General features: G+C 41.4%; 2 protein-coding genes and 1 long non-coding RNA gene across 3 annotated transcripts in view; 2 read left to right on the top strand and 1 right to left on the bottom strand.

Annotated features, from left to right (window-relative positions):
• Positions 1–2,950, top strand: part of LOC134521425 (uncharacterized) — a 91,893-nt gene extending 88,943 nt beyond the window's left edge. Inside the window, exon 4 of the long non-coding RNA XR_010072751.1 lies at positions 379–2,950. This is a non-coding gene — a long non-coding RNA (uncharacterized LOC134521425). The remainder of the gene's footprint in view (positions 1–378) is intronic.
• SYN2 (synapsin II) overlaps positions 1–19,121 on the bottom strand; it is a 195,375-nt gene that overhangs the window by 58,689 nt on the left and 117,565 nt on the right. The gene's annotated exons all lie outside the window — the stretch shown is intronic.
• Positions 4,399–19,121, top strand: part of TIMP4 (TIMP metallopeptidase inhibitor 4) — a 30,084-nt gene continuing 15,361 nt past the window's right edge. The window contains exon 1 of the mRNA XM_063348143.1: positions 4,399–4,802. Coding sequence (XP_063204213.1) covers positions 4,676–4,802 — 127 coding nt within the window. The 5' untranslated portion in view covers positions 4,399–4,675. The remainder of the gene's footprint in view (positions 4,803–19,121) is intronic.

The raw sequence follows: 19,121 nt of genomic DNA on the forward strand, positions 1-19,121 counted from the left end.
AAGTCAAAAAGAGCAGTTCCCACAGATCCCTGGTAGAAATTCTGGAGAAAACAAAATCTTTGCAGAGACAAATTATATTTTGATTTTGGCACATCAGTTTTTCATTCCGTTCCAATCATTCTACCAACTATTTAGCAAACTGCTGCCTCTAAACCCAAGTAACATTTTGACATCTTATAAAAAAAATTCCCAAATTGCTGTGTCTATAAACTGCATAGGGTTTTTTTACCATAGAATTTAGGAAGTGACAGCTATAAATGCTCTCCCTTTTGAAGCAGGCTACAGTACATATGGAGGCACTGGAATTGAAAATCCATGAAACCTCATCTATTTTGTGAAAGACTCTTCTAATTTTGAATTTTCTGCCTGTTTGTATAGGTTTTGTACAGGACGTGTACCGTGACTGTGTCAGTTAAACGGAAACAGTTTTAAGGAAAAACAAATGCAATGCCAAATGAGAACGAGGGAGAAAAGAACTTGAGCACAGCACGAAGAAGGCGACAGATAAGCTATTACTGTGGAGAATCCTGCCTGCTGTCATTCTAAAATAAGATTCATTTGCCACAAAGAAGAGGGAATAAGACTGATACGGATAAAAACTTATACCCCGTAGCCTGCTAGAAGCTAACGCACAGGGCAGGCAGCTCAACCAAAAGACACTGTGTCCATTCCAACGGCTTGACAGCTGGAAGGGACAGCAAGGTGTCCCCGTGATGATTAAAGAGCCTTTGAGAACGGACAATCCCCGTGCAACACAGTGCAGCACTCCGTGACACGACTCCAAGTGTCCGCTCCGACCTGCCAGAGCAACGCTCGTGATCGGTGCCTGGGAACCGGGTGAGAGCAGAGCGTGGAGGAGAGGTGACCAGGCTGCGCCGCCTCTCCCCACGCCAGCTCCTCACTCATCACCTGCTGCCCCCAGTAACTCCCGGGGAAGAGATGAAAGTATCATCTCAGCGCGAGTTTCCCCTGGAGTTCAGGGGAAGCAGTCGTTCACTCCACGGGACTCTGCACACGTGGCATCCAACAGGAGACCTAGTGTTACTAACATGGGTCTCTAGGGGCTGTCAGAAGAGAAAGAAACAAGGATGGTAATTAACGACCAGAACGCTGTTGATAGATGCCAATGCTTCGTTGTAAGAATTAGCAAGGATCATGACAACAAAAGCCCCTCCAGAATTAGAAGTCCTGTGCAAAGTTAGAAGTTGCACTGAGAAGAGATGAAGCTGATGAAAAATGCGACTGTTGTCAGCTTCCCTGCCTGGTTTCCGAGTCACACGCATCGACAAATACAGTGGATTATCCACAATTCTCTCTGTCTTCTTGCGCTTTACTAGAAAACAGAAATTAGTTGTTCGACACTAGGCTTGCTTTGCTAGACAGAAAGGAGAGAGAGCCAAGTGGTTTTTCTGCTACATCAATGATGAACTGAAGGAATCGGTGACTACATCCCTTGATAAATGAACTTTGCTGTTTCTCATTAGCAAGTGTTAGCTGTATCAGAATACGCCCAAGAGGCGGGCATGAGCTTGACTAGTATTACGACATAATTTGCCATGACATCATGGCTTACTTATCAAACTAAAGGAAAACAGGCATCATAGCATACAGTGTAGTGAAAGAAACCCATTTATGCAAATAGTAAAAAGACCAGGTATTTCTTTTGCATCGGTCTGCTTATATTTATAAAATGTTGGCTACAATATCTCTACTATCATTTAAGATACAAGATTATTTTGCTTAAAAGTTAGGCAAGGAATATTTATACATCTCTTGCAAATAATCTTTGCATTTTACAAGGTGAAGATCTAACTGCAGTACAGAATGGGTGCTGAGCTTAGGGTTTCTTTTCAACTCTCTAAAAGTAACTTTCCTAATACAATGCAAAATACTAACAATATACAATATCAAAAAGGACAAGCTAAACCCTAATGCTTGCTGATACTGTTCAGAGGTAGCAGGTACTCAGTCACTGTACCGGTATCAGTAGAAGCTGCAGGTAATATTTTTCTCCTCTGAAAAATGGACTAAAAATGCATTTTCTTGCATTTGTGAGAGCATGTTCCTGAGTACTGAGATTTTCAGACTTATTAAAATCCCTGTCAAATGTTATCATGTAAATATACAACCTAGGACTGACGGGTGGACACACCTGCTTTTCTTCCTGCTGTTGTGACCAGTTGTTTCACACTAGGGCTGAGAAACCTTCGAGCCACAAGTTTCACTAAAATCCCCGTTACCGCTGAAAGGTCTCCTTGCGTAGAGCACTTTCCCAGCGACCTCTCTTGTGGCCATTGCCTTCTCTAAGTGCTTTAAATACTCCACCTGTGTACAGGTGGCTTTGAAAGACTCTTAAACAAGGGTAGCTGCAGGCGATACTATATAAGATTGTAATTAAAATGTGGTTTTATGGCATTTGTACAATTACCGCATGAGATTTAGTTTTAGCAGGTTTACACCTCCTCACGTTCAGTTGAACATAAGTACTTAATTCTCAAGTATGTCTACAGGACAGTTGTGCGTTAATTTTTAACTTTTCACAAAATCATTTTTATATTTTGTTATAAGCATAATATTTTTAGTTTGAGTGTACAATTAGTTTGATTGCACTAGATAGAAAGGTCTCCAGGACATGCAGAGCGCAGTAGCCTGACGTGCTGTTCCAGACAATCTTAGGCAACACGTGCCTTACTCAACCATGGACTAGGTAGCCCTGCACGCTCCATGGCAGAGAAGACACTTTGCCCAGCATATTTCTTTATTATCTGAATTTGACTGAAACAGAAATCAAATCGGTCTATTTAGATCATCTATAGCAGCAGCCATGTGATGTCATCTGGAAACCAATCAATGGCTCTCAATTAATTCCTTCATCACTTTCCAATCCTGCTGCCCTGAGCGAGACTTGGAAATCAATACTCCTAGAACTACTGACCACAGAGGCCACTAAAGTACCTGCTCGGGGGGGGGGGGGGGGGGTTCAGCCTTCTTGTAGCTTGAACTTCCTGCGTGAGGTTTCAGCCTCACATCTTTTTTATCTTTCCACTCACATGAAAAGCTTCCTGAAAGAAGTAAGTTTCCTCCAGGTAAGAATGGAAGTGTTCACAGGTCTAAATTATTTTCAGGTGTTAGTCCTGGACTTGGCCAAAACTTCAGACTGAAAAAATAAAAATTAAAGTATGGTTGCTTGAACTAAATCAGGGCATAGTGTACAACATTCCTGGCTCAGCTTTTGAACGTACATCTAAAATCTAAAAACGAGACACAATTCTAGTAATTCTGAATATTTGCATATTTTGTTTTTCTTTAACAGCCGAAGTGTGTCGGGGGCAGGGTGTGTCTGTGTGTGTGTGGGTGTGTGTGTGTGTGTAACCAACCACGAATCAGAGCACTAACACTGCTCTCTGACCTCTTGCTGTTCAAAAATAAAATAAATCTGCTGCTGCTGCGGACCACGTACACATCTATATAGAGACAGCGAGCTACTTTGTGTACGCCTAAATCACAGCCTCAACAAGACACGTTTTCACAAGTCTGGATTGAAATGGTTCAAATTATGTTAATGAATATTCAATACCGAAGCTTGATTTGTGAAGTGACAAAATGTGCAGTCCTTTAAGCACTTCTGTCCTGCATGTCAATCTATTTTATCAATGCATTTTATTACTCTCTAATCAAAGCTTATGCTGCTCCCTCATGAAACAACTGTTTTACAAAAGAGGGTGCGCACATGTCACACATGCCCAGATCGCTACAGCAACCAAAGAGCTGAAGTTGAAAAAGATTTCCGAAGTCTTGTATTTATGTCTGTGGTCCCTGTATAACAGCAGCCAGAAAGTGCAGACACAGATCCGTGTCGATTAGGGCTCGCATTAATAAGGAAGGCAGAGAAAGAGCCGTGCCTCCAGTGTACACCAGTGGTATCTTTTTCCTTCCTATTTTAAATTAAATCTGCGATGAAATAATAAGAAATGCCTTTTATTGCAGCTTTTATTTTTAATGCTTTATTCCTTGTAACTACCGATTATTCAGGGCTCACAAACGGAGCATTGAAACGTTGCCTTTTCATGAATGAAGTTCTGTCCAGCCTGCAAACAGGGACGTCATTCCAAGAAAATGCACAGAAGTGCCGGGGAAGATGAGGGACTGCAAACGAAAACAGAGCTTAAGAAAGGACAGCTTTGTTTACTTGGGCAAAAAAGAGAAGGTAGCAGAACTAGTTTTTCAATTCAAACTAGCAGGAAATTTGCTAGAAAAAGATAAAAATCTTCCTCCTGCTAAAGAGCATAAAACCAGCTTCAGAGACTTGTAAAAGATGTTTTTGCAAAAGGCTTTTGATTATTAATAGTTCTACTGACTCATAACAGCAACATTGCAATGCTTGCTAAGGTAACCTCTCTGCTGGTACAGTAACTTTCACCAATGATGTGCTTTTCCCTCGGAGGAAGGCGGAGTTGGGAGTTAGTGTCAGGGCCATAAATAAGAGGGTCCCACGCCAGGGAAATGAGAAGTCAGTGAACATCCGCGGGTACTGCGAGCCAGCATTAGAGGGCTTCCCTCAACCGCCCCGCGCCGAAACTCCACCGCCCGCGGAAGCGCTCGGCCAGCCGGCAGCAAGCTCAGCTGGAAAACCAAGCCTAGGAAAGCTTTTTCTCCCGGCCGAGCGACCAGCGCCATGAGCCCGCTGGCCGGCACCTTGCTGTTGTCGGCGCTGCTGGTGCTGAGCCGCAGGCCGGCGGAGGTGGGGGCCTGCAGCTGTGCCCCCGCGCACCCACAGCAGCTCATCTGCGACTCGGCGCTGGGTGAGTCACCGCTCCCGCGGGCGCCGCAGGGAACGCGATTAACCGGGGGGCTCAGGCTCGCCCAGGATTCTAAAAGCAAATGACTGCAGAGATCCCTTCTAAAGAGAGGGCTATGGAAAAAAAAATAAATTACAGTAGCTGTTCTGCTTCTCTTGTTTTTCCAGAACATTTTGTGGTTACAAATTGGTGAAACTGCTGTATTATTCAGTGCCTTTTCTTTCTTTTTTTTTTTTTTTTCCCCCAATAGGAACAGCTTCTATATTAAGTCCTAACTTAGAGTAAGCAGGGAAGAATACCTGAACTTTCAAATGGCTACTGGTAACAGTATCTGTAACGGAATATTCTATCTAAATGTGTAACTAAATGTGTTATTCTATCTAAATGTCTGCTATGTGTAAATTATGCACATATATATTTTATATAGCATTTTGGGGGAAAAAAAAAAAAAAGAACAAACTCCCCAAAAGAAAAGTCCCCAGTGGTAACATGTTGAAACACTTGATCTTTGTTCTGCTATACTACAATTTCTTTAATTGGTTGTGGGGGTTTTTTTTGTCATTTTCCAAAAATACTTGAGCAGGAAACTGATAGGCCCTTTATTTTCTGCAGATAAACTGGCTACAGCAGTTCTGTATAAATATAACTTTCCAGTCTTTAGGACGATTGTGTTTCACGATACTCAGTCAGCGCCGTGGTTGTCAAACAACTGCTAGAAAGAAACTAAATATCTCAAAATTAGACTGCATGGGGATAAGAAAATGTGACATTTTGCAGTCTTTTGATTTCATTAGCTGAAGCTAGGGCTGGTTAGCTTCCATCTAGTGTGAACAGTAAATGTAGAACATGAGTTTCCAAAGTGTCACAAAATTAGCATCTCTATGGGGCAGGCAATACCTTCTGCATACTGATTAATTGCTTTTATCCCCTGACAGAAAATCTTTGTAGCCATGACAAACCCTCAGCTCTGTTTGTGGCCATCAGTTAAATTGGTTTTTAATCTGGTTGTGTTAAGCAATCTCTTTCATGAAGTTACCTACACCAGGCACTACAAACCTGGGGTTGTTCGAGGTGTGAAAGAAAATAGAAGTTGTGCTACCAGGAGCTAAACCATATGCATATCCCTTTACGGTACCAGCCCGCTGCAGTCCATCACTCTAAGAAAGTGACAGTTCTTCAGCAGACTTAATGTGGAGATTTTTCTCAATAAACAACTTCACAGAGGAAACTCAAACTACTCATTTGGAGCCATCTTCCTTAGGGAAGCCATTCTGGCCACTCTTATTATATCTATTGAGATTTATTCCATTCCTAGACACATTTTACAAATGGTAGATATATGCTACTTTTTATTTACCGTTGAATACTGAAGACTGTAAATTAAAACTACTTTATATCTGGCCTTGATGCTCAAGCTCTCACTTCTACAAATATTCCCGCTTAAATTAATTGTGCCTTTTCGCTAAGGAATGTTTACATCAAGGATCCCTTTCTGTATCATTTAAAACCAGTATTTCTGTATGTTATAAAATGATAGAGAGGTGTAGATATTAATTCATAGAAATATGTGTCTACATATTTTTACATATGCATTAGCCTGTATGTAGACATAAAACCTGCTCTAAGCCTTTACGGCAGAATTATCTGACTTGCTTTGGCCACACCACCGTGCCTAAGCAGAGCAGAATGACTTTAGAGCAGCTGGGGCAGAGGGGGCTCCACCGCCCAGCCTGGCATCCAGCTCCTCCATCCCTGACGCCAGCGCCCGCTTCTCCTGCCCCGGGAAGGGCTGGAGCCCCGGGCACAGCTCCATGCCCCGGGAATCATAGAATCACAGAATCCCCGTGGTTGGAAAGGACCTTTGAGATTATCAAGTCCAACTATACAAACACAAAAAACCCCCTACAATCTCTGCCACTAGAGCATGCCCTGACACGGCAAATCCGCAGCCCCCCTCCGTTTGGAGCAGAGCGGGCCTGAAGCCACACCGGTGTCCTTTGGGCCACCCGGTTCTTCAGAGGGACTGTGAAACCCAGGCCGTGCTGTTCAATATCCCATGCACTACCATACCTCAAACCGCTCCTGTTAATATCACCGTGTCTAGACATTTTTTTTTTAAATATTTAAGATAATTAAAGATTAGATTGAAGATTTGTACTTTAACTTCAACATCTTCATACTTCCTCAGCTACCAAAACCTGTGGGAGCTGGATGCTAATCCAGCTATTTCCTGAGATTATTCAACTTTTTTCAGTTATTTTTAAGTTCATCCATTTCTGTACCCACAAACACATTCAAGTATTTCCTTGCAGAACAAACCCCTAGCTCATCGTATAAAAAAAAAAGAAAGAAACCATGTCATGCCTCTAAATTCCACAGTAAAGTAAGAACTGACACAAAGTCTCAGTGTTGCTCACAGAGCTACCAACCACTGTACGTACTCCAGTTACTGCATTATTTCTCAGTTTCACTATAAATCCGTAACAGTTTTGTTTTCCTTTGGGATCCCTTGTGATTTGGGTGGAGTGAAGATGGAGGTGGAGGGGGTTGAATCAATAGACACGACTTGAGGCACTAACTGAACGTGTGAAGCCACTCAGAAACCTTCGCATTCATAGGAGATACTCCAGAAAAAATAAGCAGAGAAATGAATTAAATCTGGGACAAACTCTTTTCACTTTTACTTCTGTTCACGTGGTTAGTGATGTGACATTTTGCCTTTTACTGCTCCACTCTTTCTAAACACCCACAGCTACCACACCACCCGAGTAACCTGGTAGAAATAAGAGGTTTCCCGACAGAGCCAGGGGACGAGAAAGCTTCTGGTCCTGCAAGGTATTGGGCCAGAACTGCAATGGGGGACGAGAGACGAGCCCTGCAGGCGTTACACGGCTGTACACCGCAGGAAGAACAGTAATGACGGGTAGTACATCACTAGTGCCATGCTTGCCTGGCCTTGGGGGTGTTACTCTTCCCACTTAGCCTGAAGAAGGTGTGATTTCGTACAAATCTGAGCAGCCTCCATGAACTTCTCAGTAGTTTTAAATTTCACTTCAAAGAGAGGCAAATCCTCATTTGTAGGAAGCGCCTGGCACCACAAACATACACGGCTTTTTTTAATAAAAGGGAGATTCATTCCTTTTATGTTCTTCTGACTTGTGCTGAGGGTCTCCTAAAATGTGCTGGATGCCTTCAAACCCCACCGAACACCTACACTCCCTAAGAGGACTTGCACTGGAACTGGAGATGGGAGGTTTCTGAAATAGCAGTTCTGCTAATCAGCAGCGCTGACCTCCTCACCCCGCCAAATAGCGCAGGGGGCCTTCCCCCGCCAGAAATGAAACGTGGTGCGGATGTGCTGTTTAACATCTCAAATTCAGTAGTGAGGCACCATAGTTTCAAGTCGATGCATGAAAATTCCTCTGATAATGGCCTTTTGGGAGAGAACCATGGATGCAATTGAGTTCATCAGATAGCGCCAAGGTAACAGATTTCCCTTTTGCCACTGACTACGGTCTCCCCGGACTCAATTCTAAACCGATGTTCACATCAAATGAGACAATCTAGAGAGAGAGATGGCGTACGTGGAGAGGGCCGACTCCTTCCTAAAGCCTGTCACTTGTCATTCATGCTCGTTCTTCCCCCTTAGGCATACGCAAGGTTCTTTTTTGGACAGTAGGACAAATATGTAAATACTTTGCATTTCTTAGCTACGTAACGCCCATCTTCAGCTATCTTTGTCTTAGCTACCTACAGCCTATGTTTAAAGTTAGATGTATTCTTTCTGATTTAAACTGTCTTATGGTTGTTGTTTTTTCTTAAACATACACCAATAATGATAGTATTGCTGAATATCAGGCACCACCCTCCAACAGAAATGACTAACAGATCTTGAGTACAAATAAGTCTATAACACAGCTTCAGAGAACAGTTCTATAGCTTTGGAGAAGAGTGGCCCGTTTTGAAATACGATGGAAGCTTCGCAGCTGGAGCTTGGCAGCCTTTTCGGCCTGTTAAAATCTCGTAAGATCACTGAGATCAGGCATTGTAAAGATGTGCCAGATGATATATTAAATTTTAATCACGTTTAAAAATAACAGTAAAAATTTTATTTAAATACACCCGAATTAAGTTTTCAAAGTCATCTCCCTCTGGGAGAAAATTACAATATGCTATTTCTTTAGTATTGAATTCCATATTAAAACTTTCATGGCTCAGTGTCCCACAATTTTTCCTCTCTGCAATATAATACCCATTTTTGTACTGGAATGGATTAATTTGTACATTATTAGAGTGGGAAGTAACTTTACCTGATGGGGAAAATCAGCATTGGAAAACCTATTAGAAATGTAGACAGCACTTCTTCCAAGTTAGGGGAGAAAAGGTGAAGAGTGACATTAAAGTCAACTTTATATTTTATTCTCACTCTATTAATGTTATGCGCACTCACCATACTTTGAATCTCACAAGCCTACTTGCTGTGCACAGCGCCATCATGCAGACACTGATCACTCGCACGTTTAGGTTGATGAGCACCTTCGGCGGGGGTTTTGATGCAGAATTAAGCAGCTATGTCATTAATCTTCACGTGTTTGGGAGTACCGCGTTCGCGCAGACAGTAATAACCACACCACGTAACAAAAGCCCATTAAAGACAGGGATGCGACAGGCCTCAGCCTTCTGTGAGGGTTCCCACAGAGTCCCATGAGAAACCCCAAGGCCTGACGCGGTCGCTGCAGGGCAGGGGCAGGACGGCCCCGCTCCGGAGCAGGGAAAGGTCATGGTACTTGGCGTATGATCGGCATTTATGGTATCGTCCTGCCAAATAAAGGCAGATCTTACTGCTTCGTAGCAGTGTCCTTCCTCTAGAGTGGAGATCAGGGACAATAATGCACAAGGATATTTCTAGAGTAACTCCTCCCTGACTGGAAAGGATTCAGCTACATTTCTCAGGGGTCCCACGCAGAGATGAAAGCTGAGTTTCCACTCCAAGAATTGTGAATTCTTGGAATCGTGAATAACGTACTGGACTTTCACAGTTCTAGTTCTCTCTCAAACGAGAGGCAAAGCACAGCACCTGAGTGTGCTTCTTGCAAGAATTATTAGGAAAGAGAAGCTGTGAGACTGTGTTAGTGCCATTGAAAGACCGTGCTGTCAGAACAATATTTGCAGAACCCTAATTATATTAACCAGTGAATCATCTTATAAACCAGCTAGAAATTATACTAATCTCCAAAGTACCGTTATTCATAGTTGGTAGGTTTAATGCAGAGGTGCTGAAAATGAGGTAATTCTCTTCCCCTGACGTCCTCAGCCAGTGGCTGAGAAAAACCAAATTCCAATCCTGTGCTCGAGGGAGTCCTTTAAGTGCTCAGGAAACAAGGCTGGCATGTAGGAACCATGCAGTCATACACTTCCCAACATCCACTTTTTGTTACGTGATCAGTATTAAGTTCATTAACAAACAATATTGATAAATAGACATTTTACCCTTAACGCACTTTCCAACACATTCATAAATGGTAAAAATACCAAACCCACCTTTCACCTCTTTTGGCTGTAGGATGTCCCACCAAAGTCAGTTCTCCAAACGGGGCATAGGTTGCTTTACTTTTGTACGTGTGGAAGAATTACACAGTAATTTTTCTTACTTGTCTGTCATGCATACTTTTATGCACATTAATAGTATTTTCAAGGAAAATTCAAAACCCACCAAAACGACATGAATCTTAGGAAGTTACTTAGTTTAAAGTAGCTACTGATGCACTTAGAGTGAAGCTCTTAACAAAGAAAAAGCATCCGCGTCCCTGCCAAGGCCCGTCACTGGTACAAATGCCTGCATGTTACAATTAAGTTATAATTGCAGCACATACACATTTCTTGGCATTGTAGCCTGAAACGTCAAAATGCTTTCAAAAATACAAACAATGACGGCACTGGGTGCAGAGATGCGGTGCTGTTAACGACTGCTTACAACTACGGGTATTTGTACCTGTCTGCTGAATGTTCAATGACGCGCTTCAATACTCACGTTCAATGAATTGTGGAGCGCTGCTATGGCAATAGCAGTTGGAGTCCTTCCATTCGCAGATGATATTTAACAAAATGTTAGTGAAACAGCTTTGGAGGATAAAGACTGAATTTCTTGTTTGTGAGTAGGAAGTATTAATGAATAAGATCTACAAATAACCCCACACCTACTTCAGGTTTTAAGACAGAAGCAAACATTTTGAGGACTTACTTCAAAATTCCATGTCTAGTTACTTTCCTAACTTACTTTTCGGTTCTGAATGTAAGACTTGAATTGCATTGCCAATATCATGCAACTCTAGGAAATCATTTCCAATCTTCTGTAATTACCGTTCTTCAGAACCCTGCCATTTCAGCATGAAAATGGGGCTCAGTCTGGAAAAATGCAGTCACTCTCCTTTCCTTTGCTTTCTGAACTTTTTCGTGGCAGTGTTCCCAACAGCTTAAAAGTTGTAGCTGTAAAATGAGGTGGCATCATGGAACTGAACAACGGGACAGAATTTTAAGGAGCCAAATCCGCTGGGCACAACGCTCCTGTCAATCAGAAGGTAGCTGACAACCATAAAATAATTTAGCTTTAGTGAAAAAAACAGAGCTGAGTATTGTGTAGCAAAACGAAATCTGAGAAGAATTATGCTGGTTGCCTGATTTAGAAACAACTCAGTACACTGACTCATTGCTGAGGATGCTATAAATGCAGGATAAGAAAATCCAGACCTGTGTGACTTTGATTTAAAAGCGTGCATTATAGTGCGAAGAAACTAAAACCCCATGATTTCAAAACCAACATTCTACACACGCTGTGCGGAAAACAAAATGCGAGCTTAGAAACAAAGATTAAATAATATAAAACGCAGAACATGAAAGACTGCCAAAGGCTTAATCCTATTAATCTGCCAACCGTAATCCCTAACTTTCTCATTAAAAAGTATCTCAATAATGTGGGGTTTCTTCCGCGCGGAGGAAGGGGCACGCAGCTACGAATGGAAATCTACAATAACATTATGGATGTTGTTCTACAGACTTTAGAGTATAAAGAGAGTGTTATTCTTCAGCTGAAATTAGGCAGATGTTGATTACTAGGCAAATGATGTGGTATTTGAGGCTTGTGAAGTAGAGAGAAATATTTCTGGTAACATGAGTAGCAGCTGTAAAAACAGTGCAGGAAAAGAAAACTGACCTTGAACAACATTAGGAAATCATGCTGGTTTTTAGGTAGTATTTAAGTTAAAAGAATACCACACATCTGTTAAAAATACGCTCACCTCTTGTATTTGAAACTTTATAAAATCTAGATTTTAAAACCTCACTCTCATAAATTGAATGTATTCTTCTAATTAAAAAAAATAAAACTGCATAATCTTCTGGTTTAACAAGGAAGCCAAACCCCATCAACTCTTGCCTTCAACACAAGGAATTTTTGCATCCTGAGCCAAAAACACACCGAGATTCACAAAATCCTGACCTACCTGAGAGCCCTAATGAGCTTCAGTATAGGCCTCCTACATTTTGAAAGCCTCAAATGGAAATGCATTTTGGATGTAGACTAGCAGTTCTGCGCTAATAAACCACAGAAGAGTAACCAAATTCTGTAAAGCCTTTACATTGAAAAATAATACCGTGCAAATTAATATCCATATGAAATGGAGATAAAATACTCCCTGGCATCTGCTTTATCGACTTCACGAGTGTTCATGGGGTTCGCAAGCAGGCGTGTTGTTGGACGCAGTAATTTTTTTCTGAATACAAATGCCTTGAATTACAGTGAACGATGAAATATCTATCATCAATATTTATCATCTAGAAAAGATGATAAATTTGCACATTTGCACAGTGACTGTATTAATTGGGTAGCGGGCCCCATACTGATTAACATGCTACACCTTTTCAAGTGCAATAGTGAGCTTTTCGTCAATATGCAATACATAGCTCTATTCACCATCTTTTCCTCCTCATTTTCTATTTCCTGTTGGGTTAGTAGAATTTAGGTCTGGCCCACTGCTTACTCTAAAGTAATTTTCACCTTCAGAAACTTCCGTGTCCTTCTTTTAGCCCAAGCGATAAAACTTTCCTAGAAGGATTTGATTTTTCAGTTAGAGATATGATCGTTACCTCACCACATGTAACCTCCTCATGCAACTGGAGGCACGACCGAGACTACAAAATGCTCTTCCACACGCTGCTTTCCATAGAAGAAAGGAAAAAAGCCTGCTATGGTTACAGTTACCTTCTTAACAAGCTCAGTGGTTACAGATCCAGAACACTTGTGTCCAAACAGCCCACTAAGTTCCAGTACTTTTCTTTCCTGTGATTTCAGAAAGTGTGGTTCAGTTAATTACTGTGCTGGGGACTGAAGTTATTTTACAGATGGCTGTAAACATTTATTCATGCGATAACAGAAAACTAAGATACAAAGCAGGAAAAATAGAATTGCCTTCACATCTTAACTAGCAGAAACATCTTTTGAACTAAGGATTCCTGAACTTTGGGTCTAGGAGCGGTGGAGGAAGAGTGAATAGTAATAATGTGGACTTACGTTAAGAAATACATCCTGCAATCACCGAAGAAAAGATTTGTTCAGGTTCCCTCAGCATCGGGCCGGTTTTGCTGCTGCTGCTGCTGCATTCTGTTTATATCTAGAATTATTAACTAGTACAACAGCTTCAAGCACCTGAATTGGGTGACAGTTTTGCAATGAAACTGCTGTTTGCCGACCTGTCTGGTTGAAAGATAAATTGAGAGCTGAGCTGTTTGCTAAACACATTTGTTCTTCTTCAGCTGTTTAAAGATCAGTCAATAGCATCTTGCTTGGTTAGCAAAAGAGAAAAGGAAGTATAGGGGTTTAACGTTAGGTTCCCACTCCCAAAAGAACAAGGATGAGCTAGCATCTCAGCAGATATCCTGAAGTAATCATCTGTCTCTTTACTTCAGTAAAGATTGTCTGGAACAATTAAAAGCTTGCATAATAACTCAGAAATCTACCCTGCAGAAGAATGGTTGTGGTCTCCTTTGCGCTGTAAGCGTCGAAAGCAAGAGCTGTGTGGAACACCTGCACGGGGTGGCTGTGACAGCCTCAGACACCGGAAGGATCTGCCAGATTCATTCCCAAAGCAGTATATTGTTCTATCTATCGCATCACCAAACCGCTGTTATCATCAATAATTTGGCGGCACTCCTGTGGGAATCTAGGAGTCACCTTTGATCTCCCACGAACACTACGCGAACCATTTTGACAAAATGCATCAGTTTTCCTTCAGCACCTAGACTCAACTTCCAGTCTCCCCGCTCACCCCCACAGGATCTAGAGTCTTCTGTATAAGAAGAAAAAAATACTTCGATCACTATGAAACTATTTTTCAGAGGTGATGACGGTGGCCAGAAAATTTTGATTAAAAAACACAATAAACCCAATGACGGTGAAGCGTTTGGACAGCCATGGCAGAAGTGGTCTCCAGCTGACTAGAAGTGCTCAACATAGAAAGAATTATGGCCATTGTAAAACATAAATAAATAAATATAAAAAAATAGAAGAACAGAATGAAACAGACACATTTTGCATTAAACGGACAGAACCTCAACCACATGGATGTCAAATTCTTCGTTAAAGCAGTTAAAAATTAGTACTCAGTATTAGTAGAAGATGAAGCCCTTTCAGTGTTCCAATAAATTCAAAACAACCAGACTCTGAAAGATCACAAATAAATTTGAGTCAATTTGCAAAAGTGCAAGTTGCCCCTGAGTTTAACTCAGGTTCCTTATCATAAATAAAGATACGGATTTACATGCCTCCAAGTTGAAAACCAAATAACTGAAGCAATAAAAAGTAGAGTCGTTATTGAGAACAGAGAGTACAGACCTTTTTGCATGCAGTACAGATCATCTCAACTCAAAGTACGTGAAATGGAGTTCTAGCACTAGCAGAGCCTTTTTCTGGACTCGGAGCAAAGGAAAATGAAGAAAATTATAAACGGGAAGAGGATAAGAAGTAATGGCATTTTTATGAGACTATAGTTGGCAAATCCTTCAACATGAACAGAGAAACCAGAGTATTTGCTGCTAAGGGACTTGCTTTGAAAAGGTCTTAAACATTTCAGGTTAAGGGCAACTTATTAAGTCGTAACATTATTCTCATGGTACTGGCACTTGATAGCGTTACTCATTACTTTGTTCATTAAAACGCAGCAGACACGATCCCTGCTCCAAGGGCCATACGTAACACAGGCAAAGACTTTCGCAAGGATGTACCTTTTCAATGGAGACACGTATTCTCTTAGGAAGTGAATGGCATGTGAATGCCCAAGCACCTACACACGGTACGGACGCTTCCACTACTTCACGCCTTTCTTCTGCAGAGATTTCCCATAACTGAGAGCATCAGTGCTAATTCTTTCAGAAGCTAATACATGCAAATCAAGATACTGAATCGCAAATATAAGAAAATTAAAATCTTAATTATCTTAAAAAACATTTCTAACTCTCTAAAATAATCTGCTTTAAAAATATCAGTGTTTGTAAAGCTAAATGTTAGGTATTTAATTACTTATTTTAAAACATTACTGTAATGTCAATCACTCAATAAGTTTTGCCTTCTTTTTGGACAAATTGCCTTCTTTTGGCAGCACTAGCGATACCAGTGGTTTAAGCCAAAGTTAAGATACTCCTTTTGTATCACTAATACTTCTTTCTTCCTTTCATACGTCTTTTGAGAAATTATAATCTTTCGCGTATACAGATATATGAATACATATCACGTTAATCTTTAAGCAAATTAATTTGCTTTTTTTTGTTAGCAAACTCAAAGCTTTCCAATAAGCAAATGTGGCAAGGAGGTCTGTTACAGGACTGAACAGTTTATAGCATATTTAATTAAAAATACGGCAGGGTTGCATAGGGAAAGTGGTAATGCTGGCCAGATGGGACAGCTGCTCCGAAGTCTGGAGTAAGACTTTCACAACCTCTCGTACATTTTAGAGGGTTTGTAAGCAGTAGGAATAAGCAGCCAACACACACTATTTTGTCTAGAATTCTATCTTTTCTATCCTGTGCAGTATTGCTTTGAAGGGGGTTCATTAATTTTTGGCTGTTGTGACAAATTCTGTTCAGATTCCTCTTGAGGTTAAGATTATTCTCCTTGCCGGCTGACTTTTTTCACTCTCTGTAAGAGAGGTTAAGCATATCAAATGTCTAGTTTCCAATCTAAAGAATAATTTTTTTTTTTTTTGGTCCTATCTCTGTACTCATGGAACCCAAGTATCCAAAACTGAGTTCTTGGGTTCCTCTGGCAGCTTTGATAGTGTTACTTGTCAGCATTCTTCTTCAAGAGACCAAGAGTTTGTAAGACTGGACCATAATAAAGTGGGCATAGTATCTATAGCATCCAGACCCAAGGAAGGGAAATGAAATAGTGGGTCTATACCCTACCTTCAGACTTCAAGGCATTTATCTTGGACTCCTAGCATTATTTTACCATCATTTGAATTTAGGTGAATATGGTAGATGAGGCCAGTTCTGCTCGCAAACTTTCAGTTCATTTGTGTTCTGGTTCGCATGTCAGTTCTTGGCCAGTTACAGACAGATGCCCGATTTAAACTGGAAGCAAATGGGAGCTGCAATTGCGTGCGCTGGGCAGGCTACTCCGAACGTAGAAACTCCACCTGGAGCAGCTCTTCGGGCACAGGGAGGAGTGACTGCAGGCTTCCCCTCCTCTCCCGTTCCACACTGAACCTGCTGAAGCAACTCGCCCCCAAAACTGAAGACAGGCACTGCTGAAAATCTCATCCCCAGGTCTGCCCCCCTTCTTTACAGAATACCAAGTAGTTTAACATTTGTATGCTGCAAGGAGGGGTGGTCCTGGATTGCGCTGATCATTAATAGACAAAGAGTGACAGGGTGTTAATAAAAACCTTTCTTTCCTAATCCTACCGGTAAACGGTCTGAAGATAATCACCTAGCCTTTGGGGGCAAATGTTTGGCTTAGTTTTGTTCTGGCTGTAATGTAACCGGTGTCACTATCAACACCGTACTGCAGTCTCTGGGTATTTCAAAGTAGTTTATCCCATTACCCAAAATGTGTTCTGTCTTGGATTAGTTAATGCATCAATTCTGGAAGTTTCCCTATGATACTGCAAAACAAATAAAGGCGTATAAATTTAAGAAAGCCTTTTCTAGTTAATTTCAATGAAGAGTCTTTCTTCTTAAAAACAGAAAGTTGTATCTTTATCAGATGGTGTAAAATTCTATTAGCACCCGTAAGAATTAGCACCAGGTAAACTGAGGATTTACTATGAATTTCTATTTTGATACACCCAATTCAGTAGGAAGATAACCCCCATTTCATAGCGGGGGCTCCAAAACAAGCACAAACACAAAAGAGTATAAATATGGTTTTACCGATGTTTCATAAGAAGCCCTTCCCCTCTCCACTATTCAGAACGGAGGATGGAGATCTCGGAGCGGAGGAAAAGGTACGCGCCTAGGAGCAGCACACGCGTATCATCACTGGGGCAGAAAAAGCCGTTTCCCACAGTGACCCTGGACGGCCGCACAGCCCGGGTCCCCTTCTCTTGCCTCCTGCTTTACTGTGCAATTATTTTAGACTGCTGGACCCAGAAACTTGACCTTTACAGCTTCAAACAAACAACATGGACTCTATTCTCCTCAATGTTCTTTTGCTGACTGCTTTCAGCGAGCGTATAAACCCGAGAGGCACTGCAGCCACTGCCACATCCCAACCATGTCTTCAGTAGCCCTGATCAGAACAACAGCATTGCTAATGGCAGGGACGGGGCAACTGAGTAAGAACTTCTGCAGTTTCTGTAGTAGTGGTGTTTACTTCCTTCGGATATATAAAATAGCATTAGATCTCACAAAAGTGAGGCAAAATCCAGAAGAGCAAACCTCTGTCATTAATGTCTTCTGAGAAAAAAGAGTCTATATGCAGGGTTCTGATAAATAACCCCAAACCTCCCTCCCCCCAAGAAATCAATAAGACTTTTGGACATGAAGAATTTTTGAATTGAAATATGAGGTTCTGGATAAACGCGAGGTCCCTGCGGTTGGGGCTCCTGCAGTTGTCGCTGTGGTATTTCCCCTGGACCCAGATTCCAGGTGTGATCCTCCAGGAACTGGAGACAGTTATGGAGCAACTTTAAGCCACCACACCCCAAAGAGAAAAAGAAGTTCAGATGGAAAGATAAAAGTTTTAAGTATCTTACTGGAGAAGGGTGAGCAGAAACAAAGGCATATTGTGCATGTGAATGTTTTTGGTTTAGTGGAAGGACATATTTTTATATATAAAAATTCATTTGAATGTAGGGGCCTTCAAAATTATGTACATATAAAGCAGTCCGTAACTGCTTTATTTCATACTGCATACTCTGATTATCTGTAATTCCAGAAAAACACTTTTGTTTTCAATTTTTGCATATTTGGATGCTTTCTTCTACCTGTTCCCATAAGTATTTGGGATGCCGTCCTCAACCCATCCAGGTAACAACAATTCACTTTTATTTAGATCCCTCTCCTTGTGACACTTATTCCTTGGCCCTACAAGAGGAATAGCATCTGGCAACAGCTTGATGGAGGTGCCAGACATTTAAGAGACAGGTAGAAATAAGGGCTCAAAAAATCACTCGTCATATTTCAGGTAATTAAATGAAAGGGCTAAACTGAGGCAATAAAATAATAATAAAAAAAAAAGAGCCGCATGAGTCATTATCACAACCTTGTTTGTAACTTTTTAGTAACTCACATCTTTCTTTTCCTGTCAACATAGTTTTTAAAGTATTATTTCAAGGCTTTTGTAGCAAAGCTGATTCTGATTATAAACTCATGTGATATGAACTAAACTTTCCCGATTTCTTGAGAGAAAGACCACTTAAAAGTGCTGCAGGTTTAATTTCTATTCAGATCGCTATGCCATAGTCTGTAAACTTAGTCTGACGTGAACCGGAGGCTACAGCTAAAATGCAGCTGCTTCCTCAAGATGCCTATTCGAAGGATGCTGCTCTTCCTCGTTCTGATCTCCAATTTAGAAAGGGACGTAATTATCTGGACATGTCTTCTTAACGAAGGCTAACCTGCCCAAGCAGCAAGAACATTCTGCAGGAAGGATGGAGAAGAAATCCGAGACTTCCATTCGCAGTTTCGGTAGCTGCCTGGTTCTGGTGCAGTGTCAACGATGGAGGTGCCCTTTCTAAAATTTGCAAGTGGCCTCAGAGGTGCGTGACAGGAGACAAAGGCCAGGCAAAGCAGGGACACAAAGGGCTGGCGCAGTCCCGGCACCGGGGCTGC

The sequence above is a fragment of the Chroicocephalus ridibundus genome, chromosome 10, assembly GCF_963924245.1.
Source record: "Chroicocephalus ridibundus chromosome 10, bChrRid1.1, whole genome shotgun sequence".
Taxonomy (NCBI): domain Eukaryota; kingdom Metazoa; phylum Chordata; class Aves; order Charadriiformes; family Laridae; genus Chroicocephalus; species Chroicocephalus ridibundus.